General features: G+C 52.7%; 1 protein-coding gene across 1 annotated transcript in view; it reads right to left on the bottom strand.

Annotated features, from left to right (window-relative positions):
- Positions 1–27,588, bottom strand: part of atg9b (autophagy related 9B) — a 125,069-nt gene that overhangs the window by 42,151 nt on the left and 55,330 nt on the right. Inside the window, exons 6-8 of the mRNA XM_072468608.1 lie at positions 11,778–11,919; positions 6,062–6,810; positions 3,967–4,120 (exon numbers count right to left, since the gene is read on the bottom strand). Coding sequence (XP_072324709.1) covers positions 3,967–4,120; positions 6,062–6,810; positions 11,778–11,919 — 1,045 coding nt within the window. The remainder of the gene's footprint in view (positions 1–3,966; positions 4,121–6,061; positions 6,811–11,777; positions 11,920–27,588) is intronic.

Raw genomic sequence — 27,588 nt, 5'->3', positions numbered from 1 at the left:
CATAGAATTCCTCAAAAACCTTGCTAATCAGATCCGGAGCCATCACCAACTTCCCTGTCCTAGTCCTCACCTGAACAATTTCCCTTACCGATGTCTCCCTCCGGAGCTGACCTGCTAACATACGCCCGCCTTATCGCCATGTTCGCAAACTGCACCCCTTACTCGTCTCAGTTGGCGCACCGCCTTCCTGGAAGACAGTCGGTCAAAGCTCGCCTTCAGTTCCTTCCTCTTTTCCAGCTTCGCTGGGTCCCCATTTTCTGCACAACTCCTAGCTACCTCCAACATCTCATCTATTACCTTCTGCCGCTCCAACCTCTCCTCTTTGTCCACCCTGGCCTCAAACAAAATCACCTCACAACTGCCTTTGACACCTCACCCGTACAGTTGAAACCTACATATTCCTCAATTACCTTTCCAATTTTCTCACAGAACCCTTGGTCCCCCAAAAGTCCCACATCTAATTTCCACCCCGGCCTCTGCGCTACCCCCTTCTCCAGTACCATATCCACCCAATGTGGAGCATGATCTGACACTGCAATTGACAAGTATTCCGACCCCTTAACCCCAGCCAGCAGAGCCTTCCCCACCACGAAATAGTCGATCTGCGCGTATACCTTATGGACTGCTGAGAAAAAAAGAGTACTCCCGCTCCCTCGGGTGCAGAAACCTCCAAGGGTCCACCCCTCACATTTCCACCATTAGCCCAGCCAACGCCTTCGCCCCCCCCTGATGGGACCAGCGAGCGCGGCCGTGACCTGTCCAACCTTGGCTCCTGCACCAAGTTCCAGTCCCCCCCCCCACTATCAGTTTGTGTGTGTCCAAGTCGGGGATAGCCCCAAACACCTTCTTTGCGAATCCCACATTGTCCCATTTGGGACCGTATACAGCGCCACTAACCTCCCTTCCAGCGCCCCTGCCACAATCACATATCTACCCCCCTGATCTGCCACCACCTTCTCCATCTGGAAGCGTACCCTTTTGCTGACCAGCACCGCTACCCCTCGAGCCCTTCCATCAAATCCGGGATGAAATACTTGGCTAACCCAGCCCTTTTTAAGTCTCACCTGGTCCTTCACCCTCAAGTGAGTCTCCTGCAGCATTGCTGCATCAGCTTTCAAACTTTTAAGATGACCTCTTGACCGGACCTCCTAACCCCCTCACGTTCCACGTGACTATCCTAACTGGGGGTCTCTCACCACCCCCCCCCCCACCCTTCTTATCCACCATCATCATACCACCGGGCCCTGCCCCATGAGCCTACCCCGCCCCTATCCATTATTTTATTATTTTTTTAAATTTAGTTTACCCAATTCATTTTTTTCCAATTAAGGGCCAATTTAGTGTGTTCAATCCACGTACCCTGCACATCTTTGGGTTGTGGGAGCGAAACCCAAGCAAACACGGGGAGAATATGCAAACGCCACACGGACAGTGACCCAGAGCCGGTATCGAACCTGGGACCTCGGTGCCGTGAGGCAACAGGCCTAATCACTGTGCCACCTTGCTGCCCCCCGCCCCCTATCCATTATTAACATCGAACACCTTCCCCCCCTCCCAAACCCCCCCCTACATTTCCTCTCAAAAAAACATCACCCAGAATCAATCCCTTCTCCCCCACCCCCACTCACTCCCCTCGTAGGCCCATCAAAACCTTCTAACCAGGCTCCAATGTCCGCAGCCCTCCTCTCACCTCACCTACCTTCATTAGCCGACTTTAGTTAGCTAGCGCGGGTGGCTCCCCCCCGCCAACCCAGTCCCAGAGAAAGAAAAAACAACAATCCAACCCATACAATTCACTAAAATAAGATATAACCGTCGCAACACAGAACGCCAATCAACCCAACTAATAACTTCAACTCTGTAACAATGTGAAGAGAAGTAAGTTACAATACATGTCAGTAAAATAAAGTTATAGCATTTATACATTTTCCAGCTCCCCAATCACAGTCCACAGTCTCTCTTCCAGCTCCGCTCCTCACGTCTGTCCCAAGCGTTCTGCCCTCACATGTTTTCGTAGCGGCTGAATACAACTGAGTGTCTCACTTGGCCATTTCAGAGGGTGGTTCAGAGTCAACCACATTGTCACATGTAGGCCAGACCGGGTAAGGACGGCAGATTTCCTTCCCTAAAGGACATGAGTGAACCAGACGGGTTTGGTCAATATTTTGCCTGTTGTGAATAGCCGAAGGGATGTGCTGTTTGATACAATCCGCTAGTCATTGGGGCGTATGGCCTACATTCCCGGCATCACAGTTACTGAAATTCAGATTGCATATTACTCGTTTGTGTGCTCGGTGGAATGTCTTTTTGGTTTGACGGCAGTATCCTGTTATTGGAGAGTGTCACTCACGTTGCGACTGCTTAGGTAGCAGCATGAAATGGTGATCCTGTTACGCAAATTTTTGAAACACCTTAATGTTTCCAGGGCAATCTTGAAGTAGACTGGGCACCTTTCAGGATCGAAAGCGGCAGCCTTCGGTCCATTCATGAGTTTGTGCGATATACAGCGAGCAATGATCTGATCAGGGTCGACATTATCTTGCAGGATGGCTTTAATGAGCCAATGGCTCGGGCACTATATCCGAGATTGCTTTCGAGCAGAGCTGTGAGGCCAATGGTTGCAAATTAGGACCCTTCATTCAGAACGGCGTGCATTTTGTCAGTATAGTTAAGCTTGTTGAGGATGACTATTCCAGCCACTTTGTTGGGTTTGCAGATATGTAAACAGATAAATTGGCTTTGAGGCCTCGCAACACGACCATATATTTACGCTGCATGTGTAAATTGGCCAAATTGTTGGTCAGATAGGCATGTCTTCATTGGTCACTGGTTTGTAGCAAGATAGCTGAAACACAGCAAATACCGCTGTCCGTTTAATGTGGGAGGAAGGCAAACCAAATTGAAGCTACGCCTCAGAACAAACTCCTCACTTTCAGATGGTCATGGTCAGTGACACAAGATACAGGAGCAGAATTAGGCTATTCGGCCCATCGAGTCTGCTCCGCTATTCGATCATGGCCGATCTCATCATGGCCTCAACTCCACCGTCCTGCCCGTTCTCCATTACCCTTCAGCCATCACCAATTAAAAAAATCTGTCTAACTTCTTCTTAAATTTACCCACTGTCCGGCATCCACCACACTCTGAGGTAGCGAATTCCAGATTTACAATCCTTTGGGAGAAGAAATTTCTCCTCAAATCTCTTTTAAATTTGCGACCCTTTATCCTGGGACTATGACCTCTCATTTTAGAATGCCCCACAAGCATCCGCTCCACGTCAACTTTATCCATACCGTTATCATCTTGTATACCTCAATTTGATCTCCCCTCATTCTTCTAAACTCTAGAGAGTATAGGATGTGTGGCATCTAAGTGCGCTGCCAAGCCACTTTCACTGCAGTGAGTTTACAGTGCGAGCGTGTTTCAAACAGGTATCGTTTATGGTGCGGTCATCTACTGAGACAATATGGTGGTGAATCTTGCAATCCGTCCTGATGAGTACAAGATGAAAAATGTTGACAGTATGTCGCTTTTTTCAGCGATACTCATGTTGTGTACTATCAAGTGATTGTTGTTATTGTTGGCTACATGAGTTGCACTCTCACCTCTGGGGACGAGCACAAAATCAGAGCCCCATCATAGGGGACATGAAAACAAGGTCCCACCTATCCTATCAGGTGGATGATTAATAGCAGGGAGCTGTTTTCAGTGGTCCTGAATTTGTCCCTCAAACAACAGCCAAAACAGATCATTTGGCATCATCACATTGCTACACGTTACTTGGCTGTCATACTTTCCTACATTACAAAAGTTCAAAACGTAACCTCGACATTGGCTTTGGAATCCTTTGGGACATCCTGTGAAAGGCACCACGTAAACACAAGTGCTCCTCTGTATCCCAGTCCCTCACATCAGCTGTCCCCCAACCCCACACATCATCGCGGTGCATTGCAACATTTACCGTACCGCTTTATACTGGAACAGCTGAGCCATCTCATCCCGCGTCTCGGATTTATTAGCGTTTCCTTTCCAGTGGTCAGGCATGTAGTGGATGTGGGCCAGGACACACTGCAGCAGCTGCTCCGGGCACCACACCATATATTCATCAGGAATAAAGGACCTGGCGGCAAACACAGATCAGGGGTCAACACTATTCCACAAACTGTTCCGGGTCAGCATTACTCTGCAAAGGGATAGGCTGCTCTGATTCTTTTTTATAAATTTAGAGTTCACCCAATTCTTTTTTTCCCAATTAAGGGGCAATTTAGCGTAGCCAATCCACCTACCCTGCACAGCTTTGGGTTGTGGGGGTGAAACCCACGCAGACACGGGGAGAATGTGCAAACCCCACACGGACAGTGACGCAGGGTCGGGATTCGAACCCGGGTCCTCAGCGCCGTAGTCCAGTGCTAACCACTGTGCCATGTGCTGCCCCTAGCTGCTCGGATTTTAACTCCATGCTGTACCTGTCCTGGGAGTGTTTGATGGGGACAGTATAGAGGGAGCTTTACTCTGTATCTAACCCCGTGCTGTACCTGTCTTGGGAGTGTTTGATGGGGACAGTGTAGAGGGGGCTTTACTCTGTATCTAACCCCGTGCTGTACCTGTCCTGGGAGTGTTTGATGGGGACAGTGTAGAGGGGGCTTTACTCTGTATCTAACCCCGTGCTGTACCTGTCCTGGGAGTGTTTGATGGGGACAATGTAGAGGGAGCTTTACTCTGTACCTAACCCTGTGCTGTACCTGTCCTGGGAGTGTTTAATGGGGACAGTGTAGAGGGAGCTTCGCTCTGCACCTATCCCCGTGCTGTACCTGTCCTGGGAGTGTTTGATGGGGACAGTGTAGAGGGAGCTTTACTCTGTATCTATCCCCGTGCTGTATCTGTCCTGGGAGTGTTTGATGGGGACAGTGTAGAGGGAGCTTTACTCTGTATCTAATCCCGTGCTGTACCTGTCCTGGGAGTGTTTGATGGGGACAGTGTAGAGGGAGCTTTACTCTGTATCTAAACCCATGCTGTACCTGTCCTGGGAGTGTTTGATGGGGACAGTGTCGAGGGAGCTTTACTCTGTATCTAACCCCATGCTGTACCTGTCCTGGGAGTGTGTGATGGGGACAGTTTAGAGGGAGCTTTACTCTGTATCTAGCCCCATGCTGTACCTGTCCTGGGAGTGTTTGATGGAGCAGTGTGGAGGGAGCTTTACTCTGTATCCAACCCCGTGCTGTACCTGTCCTGGGAGTGTTTGATGGGGACAGTGTAGAGGGAGCTTTACTCTGTATCTAACCCCGTGCTGTACCTGTCCTGGGAGTGTTTGATGGGGACAGTGTAGAGGGAGCTTTACTCTGTATCTAACCCTGTGCTGTACCTGTCCTGGGAGTGTTTGATGGGCACAGTGTAGATGGAGTTTTACTCTGTATCTAACCCCGTGCTGTACTTGTCCTGGGAGTGTTTGATGCGGACAGTGTAGAGGGAGCTTTACTCTGTATCTAACCCCGTGCTGTACCTGTCCTGGGAGTGTTTGATGGGGACAGTGTAGAGGGAGCTTTACTCTGTATCTAACACCGTGCTGTACCTGTCCTGGGAGTGTTTGATGGGGACAGTGTAGAGGGAGCTTTACTCTGTATCTAACCCCGTGCTGTACCTGTCCTGGGAGTGTTTGATGGGGACAGTGTAGAGGGAGCTTTACTCTGTATCTAACCCCGTGCTGTACCTGTGCTGGGTGTGTTTGATGGGGACAGTGTAGAGGGAGCTTTACTCTGTATCTAACCCCGTGCTATTCGCTTTCTGAGTTTCCTACTTGCTGAGGTAGTGACCTAGAGCCAGACTGATTTTCATGCTGCTCCAGGGCCTAATTGTCACCCAAGGGTGAAGGGAAGAGCTGGTTTAGTACAGTGGGCTAAACAGCTGGCATGTAATACAGAACAAGGCCAGCAGCGCGGGTTCAATTCCTGAACCCGAACAGGCGCCGGAATGTGGTGACTAGGGGCTTTTCACAGTAACTTCATTGAAGCCTTCTTGTGACAATAAGCAATTATTATATTATTATTCTTCCTCTGGGCCTTACCTGCACACTGTCACCACAATCCCCAGCACAGTGATGGCAGTCAGGATGTGCTGCACCGTCAGTACGTCCTCATCGTAGACGGTGAGGGCGATCAGGACCGCCAGGATGGAACCTGAGAAAAAGGCCAGGTTCTGGGTGAAGACGGTGAGCAGCGGCGAGGTGAAGGAGTTCATGTACTTGGTGGCTGGTTTGTATCCTCGGCTGAGCCGTGCCTGTAGCTCATGGTCCAACTCGTTGAAGTGTCTGAGGTACAGGCGGCCAAAGAGGGACCAGCGGCGAGCCCCCAGGCTCCCCGGCTCTCGCTTGATGACCTCAGTGTAACTGAAGAAGGCGTAGAGAATCTGCCAGACCAGGATGAAAGGGCAGAGCAGCAGATTGGCGATTCCGACCAGCAGCACTACCCGGCTGAGCTGCTGTGCCAACTCCAAGCGGCTGCCAGAACGCTTGTACTTGGGGTGGAGGTTCCACTTGTTCTGGAAGAGAGACCCGGGGCCCCAGAAGAAAATCATCTCAAAATTGTACTTCAGCCCCTGGGAGAAGAAGATGACGTCGCCCAACAGCGGGAGGCTGAGGCGGACCGGCAGCAGAGATTTGTTCACCATGGCAACCATGTAGTTCTTGAAGCGGAGGATGCGGTGGTAGATGTCGAGCTCAGTTAGCTCCTTCTTGTGGATGCACATCTGCTGCTCTCGCTGAAGCAGGATCAGTCGGGCCTGGACTTCCTGCCAGCTGTAATTACACAGCTCGACCTAGAAAAGGCAGCAACCCCCACAACCTGTTAACTGCGACACGGCATCCAGAACATCATTAAAAACAGGAACAGGAGTCGGCCACTCGGCCCATCGTTTCCTTCCTCTAATTCATTCAGATATATTGTCGGTCCCAGCACTGATCCCTGTGAAACCCCACTGGTTACAGGTCACCAACCTGAAGATGAACCCCTTATCCCCACTCGCTGTTTCCTGCCCGTTTGCCAATTCTCTACCCATGCCAATATACTATCTCCAACACCATGGGCTCTCAGGGTAGCACAGCGATTATGTGACTGGACTGGTAACTTAAAGAACATAAAAGAGTACAAATCCTCCCATGGACAATTTGAAAACAAAATTAGAACATAGAAAAATACAGCACAGAACAGGCCCTTCGGCCCACGATGTTGTGCCGAACCTTTGTCCTAGATTAAGAACAAATCAATCTACACCCCATCATTCTACCGTAATCCATGTACCGTAATCCATGTACCTATCCAATAGCCGCTTGAAGGTCCCTAATGTTTCCGACTCAACTACTTCCACAGGAAGTGCATTCCATGCCCCCACTACTCTCTGGGTAAAAAACCTACCTCTGACATCGCCCCTATATCTTCCACCTTTCACCTTAAATTTATGCCCCCTTGTAATGGTGTGTTCCACCCAAGGAAAAAGTCTCTGACTGTCTACTCTATCTATTCCCCTGATCACCTTATAAACCTCTTTCAAGTCGCCCCTCATCCTTCTCCGTTCTAATGAGAAAAGGCCTAGCACCCTCAACCTTTCCTCGTAAGACCTACTCTCCATTCCAGGCAACATCCTGGTAAATCTCCTTTGCACCTTTTCCAAAGCTTCCACATCCTTCCTAAAATGAGGCGACCAGAACTGTACACAGTACTCCAAATGTGGCCATACCAAGGTTTTGTACAGCTGCATCATCACCTCACGGCTCTTAAATTCAATCCCTGTTAATGAACGCTAGCGCACCATAGGCCTTCTTCACAGCTCTATCCACTTGAGTGGCAACTTTCAAAGATGTATGAACATAGACCCCAAGATCTCTCTGCTCCTTCACAATTGGAACATAAAAGTCTGGGATCAGTGAACAGGACTGTGAAAGGGGTCGGATTGTCGTGAGAAATGTAAACTGGCTCACTGCTGTTCCCTGGGAAGGGAAGCTGCCCATCCTCGCCCAGTCCCAGGACTATGTGCCACTCCAGACTCACACCAACACAATGGACTCGTAGCGATCCCTCATGGGGCTCTCAATTGTCTCAAGAAGCAAGAAGGCGTACCACCACCTTACCAGGGCAAAGAGAACGGACAACAAAAGCTGAAAATACTGGACAATCTCAGCAGGTCTGACAGCGTCTGTGAAGAGAAAAGGGAACTAACGTTTCGAGTCGTTTTGTGAAGGGGAGGTCGTGCCTCACCAACTTGATCGAGTTTTTTGAGGAGGTGACAAAGATGATTGACGAGGGGAGGGCGGTGGATATTGTTTACATGGACTTCAGTAAAGCCTTTGACAAGGTGCCTCATGGCAGACTGTACAAAAGGTGAAGTCACATGGGATCAGAGGTGAGGTGGTAAGGTGGATACAGAACTGGCTCGGTCACAGAAGGCACAGGGTAGCAGTAGAAGGGTGTTTTTCTGAACGGAAAGTTGTAACTAGTGGTGTTCCACAGGGATCTGTGCTGGGGATTCGGTTGTTTGTGGTGTACATAAACGATTTGGAGGAAAATGTAACTGGTCTGATTAATAGGTTCGGGGATGACACCAAGGTTGGTGGAGTGACAGATAGTGTTGAGGATTGTCAGAAGATACAGCAGGACATCGATAGGTTGGAGACTTGGGCGGAAAAATGGCAAATGGAGTTTAATCCGGACAAATGTGAAGTAATGCATTTTGGTAGGTCTGACATAGAGGGGAAATATACCGTAAATGGCAAAACTCTTAGGAATAGAGAAAGTCAGAGAGATCTGGGCGTGCAGGTCCACAGATCTTTGAAAGAGGCAACACAAGTGGACAAGGCAGTCAAGAAAGCATACAGAATGCTTGCCTTCATTGGACGGGGCACGAGTATAAAAACTGGCAAGTCATGCTGCAGTTGTATAGAACCTTGGTAAGGCCGCACTTGGAATATTGCGCACTATTCTGGTCGCCACACTACCAGAAGGATGTGGAGGCTTTGGAAATGGTGCAAAGGAGGTTTACAGGATGTTGCCTGGTCTGGAGGGTGTTAGCTATGTGGAGAGGCTGAATAGACTCGGACTGTTTTCATTAGAAAGACGGAGGTTGAGGGGTGACCTGATAGAGGTCTACAAGATTATGAGGGGCATGGATAGAGTGGATGGGCAGGCACGCTTTCCCAGGGTGGAGGGGTCGATGAAGGCTTAGGTTTCAGGTCCGTGGGGAAAGGTTTAGAGGAGATGTGCGAGGCTGGCTTTTTACGCAGAGGGTGGAGTGTGCCTGGAACGCGTGGCCAGGGGAGGCTGTGGAAGCGGATACATTAACGACGTTCAAAAGGCATCTTGACAAACACATGGATAGGATAGGTATAGAGGGATACGGCACAAGGAAGTGCTGAGGGTTTTGGCAAAGGTTGGTATCATGAAGAGTCATCCAGACTTGAAACGTTGTCTCCCTTCTCTCTCCACAGACGCTGTCAGACCTGCTGAGGTAGTCCAGTACAAAGAACAAAGAAGAACAAAGAAATGTACAGCACAGGAACAGGCCCTTCGGCCCTCCAAGCCCGTGCCGACCATACTGCCCGACTAAACTACAATCTTCTACACTTCCTGGGTCCATATCCTTCTATTCCCATCCTATTCATATATTTGTCAAGATGCCCCTTAAATGTCCCTATCGTCCCTGCCTCCACTACCTCCTCCGGTAGTGAGTTCCAGGCACCCACTACCCTCTGCGTAAAAAACTTGCCTCGTACATCTACTCTAAACTTTGCCCCTCTCACCTTAAACCTATGCCCCCTAGTAATTGACCCCTTTACCCTGGGGAAAAGCCTCTGACTATCCACTCTGTCTATGCCCCTCATAATTTTGTATACCTCTATCAGGTCGCCCCTCAACCTCCTTCGTTCCAGTGAGAACAAACCGAGTTTATTCAATCGCTCCTCATAGCTTATGCCCTCCATACCAGGCAACATTCTGGTAAATCTCTTCTGCACCCTCTCTAAAGCCTCCACATCCTTCTGGTAGTGTGGCGACCAGAATTGAACACTATACTCCAAGTGTGGCCTAACTAAGGTTCTATACAGCTGCAACATGACTTGCCAATTCTTATACTCAATGCCCCGGCCAATGAAGGCAAGCATGCCGTATGCCTTCTTGACTACCTTCTCCACCTGTGCAGCCCCTTTCAGTGATCTGTGGACCTGTACTCCTAGATCTCTTTGACTTTCAATACTCTTGAGGGTTCTACCATTCACTGTATATTCCCTACCTGCATTAGCCCTTCCAAAATGCATTACCTCACATTTGTCCAGGTTAAACTCCATCTGCCATCTCTCCGCCCAAGTCTCCAGACAATCTAAATCCTGCTGTATCCTCAGACAGTCCTCATCGCTATCCGCAATTCCACCAACCTTTGTGTCGTCTGCAAACTTACTAATCAGACCAGTTACATTTTCCTCCAAATCATTTATATATACTACAAAGAGCAAAGGTCCCAGCACTGATCCCTGTGGAACACCACTGGTCACAGCCCTCCAATTAGAAAAGCATCCCTCCATTGCTACCCTCTGCCTTCTATGGCCTAGCCAGTTCTGTATCCACCTTGCCAGTTCACCCCTGATCCCGTGTGACTTCACCTTTTGTACTAGTCTACCATGAGGGACCTTGTCAAAGGCCTTACTGAAGTCCATATAGACAACATCTACTGCCCTACCTGCATCAATCATCTTAGTGACCTCCTCGAAAAACTCTATCAAATTAGTGAGACACGACCTCCCCTTCACAAAACCGTGCTGCCTCTCACTAATACGTCCATTTGCTTCCAAATGGGAGTAGATCCTGTCTCGAAGAATTCTCTCCAGTAATTTCCCTACCACTGAAGTAAGGCTCACCGGCCTGTAGTTCCCGGGATTATCCCTGCCACCCTTCTTAAACAGAGGAACAACATTGGCTATTCTCCAGTCCTCCGGGACATCCCCTGAAGACAGCGAGGATCCAAAGATTTCTGTCAAGGCCTCAGCAATTTCCTCTCCAGCCTCCTTCAGTATTCTGGGGTAGATCCCATCCGGCCCTGGGGACTTATCTACCTTAATATTTTTTAAGACACCCAACACCTCGTCTTTTTGGATCACAATGTGACCCAGGCTATCTACACCCCCTTCTCCAGACTCAACATCTACCAATTCCTTCTCTTTGGTGAATACTGATGCAAAGTATTCATTTAGTACCTCGCCCATTTCCTCTGGCTCCACACATAGATTCCCTTGCCTATCCTTCAGTGGGCCAACCCTTTCCCTGGCTACCCTCTTGCTTTTTATGTAAGTGTAAAAAGCCTTGGGATTTTCCTTAACCCTATTTGCCAATGACTTTTCATGACCCCTTCTAGCCCTCCTGACTCCCTGCTTAAGTTCCTTCCTACTTTCCTTATATGCCACACAGGCTTCGTCTGTTCCCAGCCTTTTAGCCCTGACAAATGCCTCCTTTTTCTTTTTGACGAGGCCTACAATATCATTCGTCATCCAAGGTTCCCGAAAATTGCCGTATTTGTCTTTCTTCCTCACAGGAACATGCCTGTCCTGTACTTTCTCTTTTTGTTTCAGTATCCAGCATCTGCAGTCATTTGCTTTTATCTAAAGAGAACTGACACACAGATACACCAAAACACTGTCTGTGTACAACTGCAGACTGATACACACTCATACACCTGACACTGAGTGTGTCCAAGCATTCTGAACTGTCCCCCTGCTATTTGAGCGAGCGAATTGTGGCCTATACCGTGGGGATTCTCAGTGCTTTGATGTAGAACGTTCTGATTTCCCAATAGCTCAGCAGATTGCAGATGACCTTGACCAGTCGATACACCCAGAACACCGCAGCCATGGTCAGGAGGAAGATGATCCAACCATTCTTCTGAATTCTAGGAAAAGTGGAAGATGAAAAACATTAACATAAATCAGGAGGGAATCCATGCATCTTACTGATTTCAGCGATTGCTGACTCTGTATTTGGGAATTTTAACTCAAGTCCTTTTCAGCAATGGAACAAAGATGTTCAACCACAACGTACTGTAGATTTAGATTGTTATTACATCATAAATGACCACACTATATTTTTTGTACATTACAGCAGTGACTTCACTTTACAATGACTTCATTGAGGCCGAGGTTGTAAATGAACATCGAATTAACAGTGCAGAAGGAGGCCATTCGGCCCATGGAGTCTACACAGGACCTTGGAAAGAGCTCCCACACTTCCACCCTAACCCAGTAACCCCACCCAAACTTTTTGGACACGAAGGGCAATTTATCATGGCCAATCCATCTAACCTGCACATCTTTGGATTGAGGGAGGAAACCGGAGCACCCGGAGGAAACCCACGCACACACGGGGAGAACGTGCAGACTCCACACAGACAGTGGACTCAAGCCAGCAATCGAACCTGGGACCCTGGAGCTGTGAAGCAACTGTGCTGACCACTGTGCTACCCTGCCGCCCATTGTAAGATGCTTTGTAAATCCAGGTTCTTTTGTTATAATGCAAATTTGCTATGTAAACCTATCACATTGTAATTACTGCCTCTGAGACCATAACAAATAGTAACAGGAGGAGGCCATTCGGCCCCTCGAGCCTGCTCCACCATTCAATGTGATCATGGCTGATCCGACATTCCTCACGTCCATTTTCCTGCCTTTTCCCTGTAACCCTCGATTCACTGACTGACCAAGAATCTATCTCAGCCTTAAATACACACACGGACTCTGTCCCCACAGCTCTCTGTGACGAGGAGATTCACAGACTCACCACCCTCTGAGAGAGGAAATTCCTCCTCAACCCAGTCTGAAATTGGCTCTCCTTTATTCTGAGACTCAGCTCTCTGGTCCTAGACTCTCCCATGAGGCGGAAACATCCTCTCAGCATTTACCCTGTCAGCGCCTCAAGAATCTGACATGTTCCAATGAGATCACCTCTCATTCTTCTAAATTCCAATGAATAGACTCCAACCTGTTTAACCTTTGCTCAGAAGACAATCCCTCCTTAAATAAGTGGACACAAACTGCTCCCAGTGCTCCAGATGTGGTCTCACCAGCTCCTCATACAGCTGCAGCAAGACTTCTCGACTCTTATATTCCAACCTCCTTGAAATAAGGGCCAACATTCCATTAACCTTCCTGATTACCTGCTGCCCGTGTGCTAGCTTTCTGGGTTTCGTCATGGGAGTGCTACTTTAAGAAGGTTTGGTCTTATCACATGACTTGTAGCATGGCTTCAGTGATGTCATTTTGTAGGTGGAGCTGGGCTGTGGCTGCGAGAGGAGAGGGGGTTTCAGTTTGATTGCAGAAGGAGAAAGAAGTGTTTTCCCTGTTTTTCTCCATTTTCATTTTCAAAGCTGTTCCAGTAAAAAGCACATTGGTTGTGGCTAACTGTTTTGGGAACTTAAGATATAATTGCTTCCCGGGAGGAGTTTGAATCTGCTGGTTGGAACTGGATCAGAATTTCAGGAAAAGGACCAGTCCCATTCAAGTAAGAATACAGTGTGCTGGGCCAGGACCTTGAAAAGGGGCTTTGGTTTAATTGGATTTTGTTATTGAATTGGAACAGTTAAGGGGGAATTCATTAAGTGTTATATTACTGTAGCTGTGTGGTGTCTTTATGTTTGTAATTGATAAAAATTCTTGCTGTGTTTATATATATGTATACATATGTTAACTATGTTCTTAGAATAAACCTTGTTTTGATTAAACTGTCTCGGAAGTCTGATGAATCACACCTGCAGTCAACTTTTAAAATGAAAATAGAGAAAATAATTATTTTCTCTTTGTCGTCCACAGCAGTTAAACTGAAACTGAAACCCCCTCTTCTCACCTCACAGCCCAATGCGCTACAAGTCACATGATAAACCTTTCTTCAAGGGACACTCACATGACAGGTTGTAGAGGTCAAAAACCCTCAACTCTTTTAGAAGGGGTCTGGATAGGCACCTGACGTGCTAGAAACAAATGCTGGAAAATGGCATAGAGCTGGACAGATCGTTCTTTGGCCGGGGCAAACATGCAGGGACCGTGGCCACTTTCTGTGCTGCAAACGTTCTGTGATTCAATGAGACAGGACAGCCTGTCAGACAGCACTGTGTGAGGCAGAGGAAGGGAACAGGAGAACCCCAGGGCACCGATATTCCCTCCAGAGATCTGCTGCCAACAGGGAGATCAGATGCCAACAGGGAGATGGCTGCCATGGTCTCTCTGTGCATTAGGGTACGATAATTAGGTTGTGATAATACAACACTGCAGCCGTCAGGAACTGGGCTGTGACTAAATCAAAGACTTTGGGACGTTCAGTCGAATTAGAACATGGATTCCCTTCAGTCTAAACCATTCCTCTCACAAGCTGGGGAACCGTACAGAGCGGGTCTCACAAGCTGGGAAACCATACAGAGCGGGTCACACAAGCTGGGAAAGTGTACAGAGCGGGTCACACAAGCTGGGAAAGTGTACAGAGCGGGTCACACAAGCTGGGAAAGTGTACAGAGCGGGTCACACAAGCTGGGGAACCGTACAGAGCGGGTCACACAAGCTGGGAAAGTGTACAGAGCGGGTCTCACAAGCTGGGGAACCGTACAGAGCGGGTCACACAAGCTGGGGAACCGTACAGAGCGGGTCATACAAGCTGGGAAAGTGTACAGAGCGGGTCACACAAGCTGGGAAAGTGTACAGAGCGGGTCACACAAGCTGGGAAAGTGTACAGAGCGGGTCACACAAGCTGGGGAAAGTGTACAGAGTGGGTCACACAAGCTGGGAAAGTGTACAGAGCGGGTCACACAAGCTGGGAAAGTGTACAGAGCGGGTCACACAAGCTGGGGAAAGTGTACAGAGTGGGTCACACAAGCTGGGGAAAGTGTACAGAGTGGGTCACACAAGCTGGGAAAGTGTACAGAGCGGGTCACATAAGCTGGGGAAAGTGTACAGAGTGGGTCACACAAGCTGGGAAAGTGTACAGAGCGGGTCACACAAGCTGGGAAAGTGTACAGAGCGGGTCACACAAGCTGGGGAACCGTACAGAGCGGGTCACACAAGCTGGGAAAGTGTACAGAGCGGGTCACACAAGCTGGGAAAGTGTACAGAGCGGGTCACACAAGCTGGGAAAGTGTACAGAGCGGGTCACACAAGCTGGGGAACCGTACAGAGCGGGTCACACAAGCTGGGGAACCGTACAGAGCGGGTCACACAAGCTGGGAAAGTGTACAGAGCGGGTCACACAAGCTGGGGAACCGTACAGAGCGGGTCACACAAGCTGGGAAAGTGTACAGAGCGGGTCACACAAGCTGGGGAACCGTACAGAGCGGGTCACACAAGCTGGGAAAGTGTACAGAGCGGGTCACACAAGCTGGGAAAGTGTACAGAGCGGGTCACACAAGCAGGGGAAAGTGTACAGAGCGGGTCACACAAGCTGGGAAAGTATACAGAGTGGGTCACACAAGCTGGGAAAGTGTACAGAGCGGATCACACAAGTTGGGAAAGTGTACAGAGCGGGTCGCACAAGCTGGGGAACCGTACAGAGCGGGTCTCACAAGCTGGGAAAGTGTACAGAGCGGGTCACACAAGCTGGGAAAGTGTACAGAGCGGGTCACACAAGCTGGGGAACCGTACAGAGCGGGTCTCACAAGCTGGGAAAGTGTACAGAGCGGGTCACACAAGCTGGGAAAGTGTACAGAGCGGGTCACACAAGCTGGGAACCGTACAGAGTGGGTCACACAAGCTGGGAAAGTGTACAGAGCGGATCACACAAGTTGGGAAAGTGTACAGAGCGGGTCACACAAGCTGGGAAAGTGTACAGAGCGGGTCACACAAGCTGGGGAACCGTACAGAGCGGGTCTCACAAGCTGGGAAAGTGTACAGAGCGGGTCTCACAAGCTGGGGAACCGTACAGAGCGGGTCTCACAAGCTGGGAAAGTGTACAGAGCGGGTCACACAAGCTGGGGAACCGTACAGAGCGGGTCACACAAGCTGGGCAACCGTACAGAGCGGGTCACACAAGCTGGGAAAGTGTACAGAGCGGGTCACACAAGCTGGGAAAGTGTACAGAGCGGGTCACACAAGCTGGGAAAGTGTACAGAGCGGGTCACACAAGCTGGGGAACCGTACAGAGCGGGTCTCACAAGCTGGGAAAGTGTACAGAGCGGGTCTCACAAGCTGGGGAACCGTACAGAGCGGGTCACACAAGCTGGGAAAGTGTACAGAGCGGGTCACACAAGCTGGGAAAGTGTACAGAGTGGGTCACACAAGCTGGGAAAGTGTACAGAGCGGGTCACACAAGCTGGGAAAGTGTACAGAGCGGGTCACACAAGCTGGGAAAGTGTACAGAGCGGGTCACACAAGCTGGGGAACCGTACAGAGCGGGTCACACAAGCTGGGAAAGTGTACAGAGCGGGTCACACAAGCTGGGAAAGTGTACAGAGCGGGTCTCACAAGCTGGGAAAGTGTACAGAGCGGGTCACACAAGCTGGGGAACCGTACAGAGCGGGTCACACAAGCTGGGGAACCGTACAGAGCGGGTCACACAAGCTGGGAACCGTACAGAGCGGGTCTCACAAGCTGGGAAAGTGTACAGAGCGGGTCACACAAGCTGGGGAACCGTACAGAGCGGGTCACACAAGCTGGGGAACCGTACAGAGCGGGTCACACAAGCTGGGAAAGTGTACAGAGCGGGTCACACAAGCTGGGAAAGTGTACAGAGCGGGTCACACAAGCTGGGGAACCGTACAGAGCGGGTCACACAAGCTGGGAACCGTACAGAGCGGGTCTCACAAGCTGGGAAAGTGTACAGAGCGGGTCACACAAGCTGGGGAACCGTACAGAGCGGGTCACACAAGCTGGGAAACTGTACAGAGCGGGTCACACAAGCTGGGAAAGTGTACAGAGCGGGTCACACAAGCTGGGGAACCGTACAGAGCGGGTCACACAAGCTGGGAAACTGTACAGAGCGGGTCACACAAGCTGGGGAACCGTACAGAGCGGGTCACACAAGCTGGGAACCGTACAGAGCGGGTCACACAAGCTGGGAAAGTGTACAGAGCGGGTCACACAAGCTGGGAAACCGTACAGAGCGGGTCACACAAGCTGGGGAACCGTACAGAGCGGGTCTCACAAGCTGGGAAAGTGTACAGAGCGGGTCTCACAAGCTGGGAAAGTGTACAGAGCGGGTCACACAAGCTGGGAAAGTGTACAGAGCGGGTCACACAAGCTGGGGAACCGTACAGAGCGGGTCACACAAGCTGGGAACCGTACAGAGCGGGTCACACAAGCTGGGAAAGTGTACAGAGCGGGACACACAAGCTGGGAACCGTACAGAGTGGGTCACACAAGCTGGGAAAGTGTACAGAGCGGATCACACAAGTTGGGAAAGTGTACAGAGCGGGTCACACAAGCTGGGAAAGTGTACAGAGCGGGTCACACAAGCTGGGGAACCGTACAGAGCGGGTCTCACAAGCTGGGAAAGTGTACAGAGCGGGTCTCACAAGCTGGGGAACCGTACAGAGCGGGTCTCACAAGCTGGGAAAGTGTACAGAGCGGGTCACACAAGCTGGGGAACCGTACAGAGCGGGTCACACAAGCTGGGCAACCGTACAGAGCGGGTCACACAAGCTGGGAAAGTGTACAGAGCGGGTCACACAAGCTGGGAAAGTGTACAGAGCGGGTCACACAAGCTGGGAAAGTGTACAGAGCGGGTCACACAAGCTGGGGAACCGTACAGAGCGGGTCTCACAAGCTGGGAAAGTGTACAGAGCGGGTCTCACAAGCTGGGGAACCGTACAGAGCGGGTCACACAAGCTGGGAAAGTGTACAGAGCGGGTCACACAAGCTGGGAAAGTGTACAGAGTGGGTCACACAAGCTGGGAAAGTTTACAGAGCGGGTCACACAAGCTGGGAAAGTGTACAGAGCGGGTCACACAAGCTGGGAAAGTGTACAGAGCGGGTCACACAAGCTGGGGAACCGTACAGAGCGGGTCACACAAGCTGGGAAAGTGTACAGAGCGGGTCACACAAGCTGGGAAAGTGTACAGAGCGGGTCTCACAAGCTGGGAAAGTGTACAGAGCGGGTCACACAAGCTGGGGAACCGTACAGAGCGGGTCACACAAGCTGGGGAACCGTACAGAGCGGGTCACACAAGCTGGGAACCGTACAGAGCGGGTCTCACAAGCTGGGAAAGTGTACAGAGCGGGTCACACAAGCTGGGAAAGTGTACAGAGCGGGTCACACAAGCTGGGAAAGTGTACAGAGCGGGTCACACAAGCTGGGGAACCGTACAGAGCGGGTCACACAAGCTGGGAACCGTACAGAGCGGGTCTCACAAGCTGGGAAAGTGTACAGAGCGGGTCACACAAGCTGGGGAACCGTACAGAGCGGGTCACACAAGCTGGGAAACTGTACAGAGCGGGTCACACAAGCTGGGAAAGTGTACAGAGCGGGTCACACAAGCTGGGGAACCGTACAGAGCGGGTCACACAAGCTGGGAAACTGTACAGAGCGGGTCACACAAGCTGGGGAACCGTACAGAGCGGGTCACACAAGCTGGGAACCGTACAGAGCGGGTCACACAAGCTGGGAAAGTGTACAGAGCGGGTCACACAAGCTGGGAAACCGTACAGAGCGGGTCACACAAGCTGGGGAACCGTACAGAGCGGGTCTCACAAGCTGGGAAAGTGTACAGAGCGGGTCTCACAAGCTGGGAAAGTGTACAGAGCGGGTCACACAAGCTGGGAAAGTGTACAGAGCGGGTCACACAAGCTGGGGAACCGTACAGAGCGGGTCACACAAGCTGGGAACCGTACAGAGCGGGTCTCACAAGCTGGGAAAGTGTACAGAGCGGGTCACACAAGCTGGGGAACCGTACAGAGCGGGTCACACAAGCTGGGAAACTGTACAGAGCGGGTCACACAAGCTGGGAAAGTGTACAGAGCGGGTCACACAAGCTGGGGAACCGTACAGAGCGGGTCACACAAGCTGGGAAACTGTACAGAGCGGGTCACACAAGCTGGGGAACCGTACAGAGCGGGTCACACAAGCTGGGAACCGTACAGAGCGGGTCACACAAGCTGGGAAAGTGTACAGAGCGGGTCACACAAGCTGGGAAACCGTACAGAGCGGGTCACACAAGCTGGGGAACCGTACAGAGCGGGTCACACAAGCTGGGGAACCGTACAGAGCGGGTCTCACAAGCTGGGAAAGTGTACAGAGCGGGTCTCACAAGCTGGGAAAGTGTACAGAGCGGGTCTCACAAGCTGGGGAACCGTACAGAGCGGGTCACACAAGCTGGGAAACTGTACAGAGCGGGTCACACAAGCTGGGAAACCGTACAGAGCGGGTCACACAAGCTGGGGAACCGTACAGAGCGGGTCACACAAGCTGGGAAAGTGTACAGAGCAGGTCTCACAAGCTGGGAAAGTGTACAGAGCGGGTCACACAAGCTGGGAACCGTACAGAGCGGGTCACACAAGCTGGGGAACCGTACAGAGCGGGTCACACAAGCTGGGAAACTGTACAGAGCGGGTCACACAAGCTGGGAAAGTGTACAGAGCGGGTCACACAAGCTGGGGAACCGTACAGAGCGGGTCTCACAAGCTGGGAACCGTACAGAGCGGGTCACACAAGCTGGGAAAGTGTACAGAGCGGGTCACACAAGCTGGGGAACCGTACAGAGCGGGTCTCACAAGCTGGGGAACCGTACAGAGCGGGTCTCACAAGCTGGGAAAGTGTACAGAGCGGGTCACACAAGCTGGGAACCGTACAGAGCGGATCACACAAGCTGGAGAACCGTACAGAACGGGTCACACAAGCTGGGGAACCGTACAGAGCGGGTCTCACAAGCTGGGGAACCGTACAGAGCGGGTCACACAAGCTGGGAAACTGTACAGAGCGGGTCTCACAAGCTGGGAAAGTGTACAGAGCGGGTCACACAAGCTGGGAAAGTGTACAGAGCGGGTCACACAAGCTGGGAAAGTGTACAGAGCGGGTCTCACAAGCTGGGAAAGTGTACAGAGCGGGTCACACAAGCTGGGAAAGTGTACAGAGCGGGTCACACAAGCTGGGGAACCGTACAGAGCGGGTCACACAAGCTGGGGAACCGTACAGAGCGGGTCTCACAAGCTGGGGAACCGTACAGAGCGGGTCACACAAGCTGGGGAACCGTACAGAGCGGGTCACACAAGCTGGGAAAGTGTACAGAGCGGGTCACACAAGCTGGGAAAGTGTACAGAGCGGGTCACACAAGCTGGGAAAGTGTACAGAGCGGGTCACACAAGCTGGGGAACCGTACAGAGCGGGTCACACAAGCTGGGAAAGTGTACAGAGCGGGTCACACAAGCTGGGGAACCGTACAGAGCGGGTCTCACAAGCTGGGGAACCGTACAGAGCGGGTCTCACAAGCTGGGAAAGTGTACAGAGCGGGTCACACAAGCTGGGAAAGTGTACAGAGCGGGTCACACAAGCTGGGAAAGTGTACAAAGCGGGTTACACAAGCTGGGAAAGTGTACAGAGCGGGTCACACAAGCTGGGAAAGTGTACAGAGCGGGTCACACAAGCTGGGGAACCGTACAGAGCGGGTCACACAAGCTGGGAAAGTGTACAGAGCGGGTCACACAAGCTGGGGAACCGTACAGAGCGGGTCACACAAGCTGGGGAAAGTGTACAGAGCGGGTCACACAAGCTGGGGAACCGTACAGAGCGGGTCACACAAGCTGGGGAAAGTGTACAGAGCGGGTCACACAAGCTGGGGAACCGTACAGAGCGGGTCACACAAGCTGGGAAAGTGTACAGAGCGGGTCACACAAGCTGGGAAAGTGTACAGAGCGGGTCACACAAGCTGGGGAACCGTACAGAGCGGGTCTCACAAGCTGGGAAAGTGTACAGAGCGGGTCACACAAGCTGGGAAAGTGTACAGAGCGGGTCACACAAGCTGGGGAACCGTACAGAGCGGGTCACACAAGCTGGGAAAGTGTACAGAGCGGGTCACACAAGCTGGGGAACCGTACAGAGCGGGTCTCACAAGCTGGGGAACCGTACAGAGCGGGTCTCACAAGCTGGGGAACCGTACAGAGCGGGTCACACAAGCTGGGGAACCGTACAGAGCGGGTCACACAAGCTGGGAAAGTGTACAGAGCGGGTCTCACAAGCTGGGAAAGTGTACAGAGCGGGTCACACAAGCTGGGAAAGTGTACAGAGCGGGTCACACAAGCTGGGGAACCGTACAGAGCGGGTCACACAAGCTGGGGAACCGTACAGAGCGGGTCACACAAGCTGGGAAAGTGTACAGAGCGGGTCACACAAGCTGGGGAACCGTACAGAGCGGGTCACACAAGCTGGGAAAGTGTACAGAGCGGGTCACACAAGCTGGGAAAGTGTACAGAGCGGGTCACACAAGCTGGGAAAGTGTACAGAGCGGGTCACACAAGCTGGGAAAGTGTACAGAGCGGTTCACACAAGCTGGGGAACCGTACAGAGCGGGTCACACAAGCTGGGAAAGTGTACAGAGCGGGTCACACAAGCTGGGAAAGTGTACAGAGCGGGTCACACAAGCTGGGAAAGTGTACAGAGCGGGTCACACAAGCTGGGGAACCGTACAGAGCGGGTCACACAAGCTGGGGAACCGTACAGAGCGGGTCACACAAGCTGGGAAAGTGTACAGAGCGGGTCACACAAGCTGGGGAACCGTACAGAGCGGGTCACACAAGCTGGGGAACCGTACAGAGCGGGTCACACAAGCTGGGAAAGTGTACAGAGCGGGTCACACAAGCTGGGGAAAGTGTACAGAGCGGGTCACACAAGCTTGGGAACTGTACAGAGCGGGTCACACAAGCTGGGAACCGTACAGAGCGGGTCACACAAGCTGGGAAAGTGTACAGAGCGGGTCACACAAGCTGGGGAACCGTACAGAGCGGGTCTCACAAGCTGGGAAAGTGTACAGAGCGGGTCACACAAGCTGGGGAACCGTACAGAGCGGGTCACACAAGCTGGGGAACCGTACAGAGCGGGTCTCACAAGCTGGGGAACCGTACAGAGCGGGTCTCACAAGCTGGGAAAGTGTACAGAGCGGGTCACACAAGCTGGGAACCGTACAGAGCGGGTCACACAAGCTGGGAAACCGTACAGAGCGGGTCACACAAGCTGGGAAAGTGTACAGAGCGGGTCACACAAGCTGGGGAACCGTACAGAGCGGGTCACACAAGCTGGGAAAGTGTACAGAGCGGGTCACACAAGCTGGGAAAGTGTACAGAGCGGGTCACACAAGCTGGGGAACCGTACAGAGCGGGTCTCACAAGCTGGGAAAGTGTACAGAGCGGGTCACACAAGCTGGGAAAGTGTACAGAGCGGGTCACACAAGCTGGGAAAGTGTACAGAGCGGGTCACACAAGCTGGGGAACCGTACAGAGCGGGTCACACAAGCTGGGGAACCGTACAGAGCGGGTCACACAAGCTGGGGAACCGTACAGAGCGGATCACACAAGCTGGGGAACCGTACAGAGCGGGTCACACAAGCTGGGAAAGTGTACAGAGCGGGTCACACAAGCTGGGAAAGTGTACAGAGCGGGTCACACAAGCTGGGAAACCGTACAGAGCGGGTCACACAAGCTGGGAAAGTGTACAGAGCGGGTCACACAAGCTGGGAAAGTGTACAGAGCGGGTCACACAAGCTGGGAAACCGTACAGAGCGGGTCACACAAGCTGGGAAAGTGTACAGAGCGGGTCACACAAGCTGGGAAAGTGTACAGAGCGGGTCACACAAGCTGGGAAACCGTACAGAGCGGGTCTCACAAGCTGGGGAACCGTACAGAGCGGGTCACACAAGCTGGGAAAGTGTACAGAGCGGGTCACACAAGCTGGGAACCGTACAGAGCGGGTCACACAAGCTGGGAAAGTGTACAGAGCGGGTCTCACAAGCTGGGGAACCGTACAGAGCGGGTCACACAAGCTGGGAAAGTGTACAGAGCGGGTCACACAAGCTGGGAACCGTACAGAGCGGGTCACACAAGCTGGGAAAGTGTACAGAGCGGGTCTCACAAGCTGGGGAACCGTACAGAGCGGGTCACACAAGCTGGGAAAGTGTACAGAGCGGGTCTCACAAGCTGGGAAAGTGTACAGAGCGGGTCACACAAGCTGGGGAACCGTACAGAGCGGGTCACACAAGCTGGGAACCGTACAGAGCGGGTCACACAAGCTGGGAACCGTACAGAGCGGGTCTCACAAGCTGGGAAAGTGTACAGAGCGGGTCTCACAAGCTGGGGAACCGTACAGAGCGGGTCACACAAGCTGGGAAAGTGTACAGAGCGGGTCACACAAGCTGGGGAACCGTACAGAGCGGGTCACACAAGCTGGGAACCGTACAGAGCGGGTCACACAAGCTGGGAAAGTGTACAGAGCGGGTCACACAAGCTGGGGAACCGTACAGAGCGGGTCACACAAGCTGGGAACCGTACAGAGCGGGTCTCACAAGCTGGGAACCGTACAGAGCGGGTCACACAAGCTGGGGAACCGTACAGAGCGGGTCTCACAAGCTGGGGAACCGTACAGAGCGGGTCACACAAGCTGGGGAACGTGTACAGAGCGGGTCACACAAGCTGGGAAAGTGTACAGAGCGGGTCTCACAAGCTGGGAAAGTGTACAGAGCGGGTCTCACAAGCTGGGGAACCGTACAGAGCGGGTCTCACAAGCTGGGGAACCGTACAGAGCGGGTCTCACAAGCTGGGAAACCGTACAGAGCGGGTCACACAAGCTGGGGAACCGTACAGAGCGGGTCACACAAGCTGGGGAACCGTACAGAGCGGGTCACACAAGCTGGGAAAGTGTACAGAGCGGGTCTCACAAGCTGGGAAAGTGTACAGAGCGGGTCACACAAGCTGGGGAACCGTACAGAGCGGGTCACACAAGCTGGGAAAGTGTACAGAGCGGGTCACACAAGCTGGGGAACCGTACAGTGCGGGTCACACAAGCTGGGGAAGTGTACAGAGCGGGTCTCACAAGCTGGGAAAGTGTACAGAGCGGGTCACACAAGCTGGGAAAGTGTACAGAGCGGGTCTCACAAGCTGGGGAACCGTACAGAGCGGGTCACACAAGCTGGGAACCGTACAGAGCGGGTCACACAAGCTGGGGAACAGTACAGAGCGGGTCACACAAGCTGGGAAAGTGTACAGAGCGGGTCACACAAGCTGGGAAAGTGTACAGAGCGGGTCACACAAGCTGGGGAACCGTACAGAGCGGGTCACACAAGCTGGGAACCGTACAGAGCGGGTCTCACAAGCTGGGGAACCGTACAGAGCGGGTCACACAAGCTGGGGAACCGTACAGAGCGGGTCACACAAGCTGGGAACCGTACAGAGCGGGTCACACAAGCTGGGAAAGTGTACAGAGCGGGTCACACAAGCTGGGGAACCGTACAGAGCGGGTCACACAAGCTGGGGAACCGTACAGAGCGGGTCACACAAGCTGGGAAAGTGTACAGAGCGGGTCACACAAGCTGGGGAACCGTACAGAGCGGGTCACACAAGCTGGGAAAGTGTACAGAGCGGGTCACACAAGCTGGGAAAGTGTACAGAGCGGGTCACACAAGCTGGGAAAGTGTACAGAGCGGGTCACACAAGCTGGGAAAGTGTACAGAGCGGGTCACACAAGCTGGGAAAGTGTACAGAGCGGTTCACACAAGCTGGGGAACCGTACAGAGCGGGTCACACAAGCTGGGGAACCGTACAGAGCGGGTCACACAAGCTGGGAAAGTGTACAGAGCGGGTCACACAAGCTGGGAAAGTGTACAGAGCGGGTCACACAAGCTGGGAAAGTGTACAGAGCGGGTCACACAAGCTGGGGAACCGTACAGAGCGGGTCACACAAGCTGGGGAACCGTACAGAGCGGGTCACACAAGCTGGGAAAGTGTACAGAGCGGGTCACACAAGCTGGGGAACCGTACAGAGCGGGTCACACAAGCTGGGGAACCGTACAGAGCGGGTCACACAAGCTGGGAAAGTGTACAGAGCGGGTCACACAAGCTGGGGAAAGTGTACAGAGCGGGTCACACAAGCTGGGGAACCGTACAGAGCGGGTCACACAAGCTGGGAACCGTACAGAGCGGGTCACACAAGCTGGGAAAGTGTACAGAGCGGGTCACACAAGCTGGGGAACCGTACAGAGCGGGTCTCACAAGCTGGGAAAGTGTACAGAGCGGGTCACACAAGCTGGGGAACCGTACAGAGCGGGTCACACAAGCTGGGGAACCGTACAGAGCGGGTCTCACAAGCTGGGGAACCGTACAGAGCGGGTCTCACAAGCTGGGAAAGTGTACAGAGCGGGTCACACAAGCTGGGAACCGTACAGAGCGGGTCACACAAGCTGGGAACCGTACAGAGCGGGTCACACAAGCTGGGAACCGTACAGAGCGGGTCTCACAAGCTGGGGAACCGTACAGAGCGGGTCTCACAAGCTGGGAAAGTGTACAGAGCGGGTCACACAAGCTGGGAAACCGTACAGAGCGGGTCTCACAAGCTGGGAAAGTGTACAGAGCGGGTCACACAAGCTGGGAAAGTGTACAGAGCGGGTCACACAAGCTGGGAAAGTGTACAGAGCGGGTCACACAAGCTGGGGAACCGTACAGAGCGGGTCACACAAGCTGGGGAACCGTACAGAGCGGGTCACACAAGCTGGGGAACCGTACAGAGCGGATCACACAAGCTGGGGAACCGTACAGAGCGGGTCACACAAGCTGGGGAACCGTACAGAGCGGGTCACACAAGCTGGGAAAGTGTACAGAGCGGGTCACACAAGCTGGGAAAGTGTACAGAGCGGGTCACACAAGCTGGGAAAGTGTACAGAGCGGGTCACACAAGCTGGGAAAGTGTACAGAGCGGGTCACACAAGCTGGGAAACCGTACAGAGCGGGTCACACAAGCTGGGAAAGTGTACAGAGCGGGTCACACAAGCTGGGAAACCGTACAGAGCGGGTCACACAAGCTGGGAAACCGTACAGAGCGGGTCACACAAGCTGGGAAAGTGTACAGAGCGGGTCACACAAGCTGGGAAAGTGTACAGAGCGGGTCTCACAAGCTGGGGAACCGTACAGAGCGGGTCACACAAGCTGGGAAAGTGTACAGAGCGGGTCACACAAGCTGGGAACCGTACAGAGCGGGTCACACAAGCTGGGAAACCGTACAGAGCGGGTCACACAAGCTGGGAAAGTGTACAGAGCGGGTCTCACAAGCTGGGGAACCGTACAGAGCGGGTCACACAAGCTGGGGAACCGTACAGAGCGGGTCACACAAGCTGGGAAAGTGTACAGAGCGGGTCACACAAGCTGGGAAAGTGTACAGAGCGGGTCTCACAAGCTGGGAAAGTGTACAGAGCGGGTCTCACAAGCTGGGGAACCGTACAGAGCGGGTCACACAAGCTGGGAAAGTGTACAGAGCGGGTCACACAAGCTGGGGAACCGTACAGAGCGGGTCACACAAGCTGGGAACCGTACAGAGCGGGTCACACAAGCTGGGAAAGTGTACAGAGCGGGTCACACAAGCTGGGGAACCGTACAGAGCGGGTCACACAAGCTGGGAACCGTACAGAGCGGGTCTCACAAGCTGGGAACCGTACAGAGCGGGTCACACAAGCTGGGGAACCGTACAGAGCGGGTCTCACAAGCTGGGGAACCGTACAGAGCGGGTCTCACAAGCTGGGAAACCGTACAGAGCGGGTCACACAAGCTGGGGAACCGTACAGAGCGGGTCACACAAGCTGGGGAACCGTACAGAGCGGGTCACACAAGCTGGGAAAGTGTACAGAGCGGGTCTCACAAGCTGGGAAAGTGTACAGAGCGGGTCACACAAGCTGGGGAACCGTACAGAGCGGGTCACACAAGCTGGGAAAGTGTACAGAGCGGGTCACACAAGCTGGGGAACCGTACAGAGCGGGTCACACAAGCTGGGAAAGTGTACAGAGCGGGTCTCACAAGCTGGGAAAGTGTACAGAGCGGGTCACACAAGCTGGGAAAGTGTACAGAGCGGGTCTCACAAGCTGGGGAACCGTACAGAGCGGGTCACACAAGCTGGGAACCGTACAGAGCGGGTCACACAAGCTGGGGAACAGTACAGAGCGGGTCACACAAGCTGGGAAAGTGTACAGAGCGGGTCACACAAGCTGGGAAAGTGTACAGAGCGGGTCACACAAGCTGGGGAACCGTACAGAGCGGGTCACACAAGCTGGGAACCGTACAGAGCGGGTCTCACAAGCTGGGGAACCGTACAGAGCGGGTCACACAAGCTGGGGAACCGTACAGAGCGGGTCACACAAGCTGGGAACCGTACAGAGCGGGTCACACAAGCTGGGGAACCGTACAGAGCGGGTCACACAAGCTGGGAAAGTGTACAGAGCGGGTCACACAAGCTGGGAAAGTGTACAGAGCGGGTCTCACAAGCTGGGAAAGTGTACAGAGCGGGTCACACAAGCTGGGAAAGTGTACAGAGCGGGTCACACAAGCTGGGAAAGTGTACAGAGCGGGTCACACAAGCTGGGAAAGTGTACAGAGCGGGTCACACAAGCTGGGAAAGTGTACAGAGCGGG

Source organism: Scyliorhinus torazame, chromosome 11 (genome assembly GCF_047496885.1).
Source record: "Scyliorhinus torazame isolate Kashiwa2021f chromosome 11, sScyTor2.1, whole genome shotgun sequence".
In the NCBI taxonomy this organism is placed as follows: domain Eukaryota; kingdom Metazoa; phylum Chordata; class Chondrichthyes; order Carcharhiniformes; family Scyliorhinidae; genus Scyliorhinus; species Scyliorhinus torazame.
Note: the sequence above shows the minus strand (reverse complement) of the source record. Positions and strands in the feature narration are given on the sequence as shown.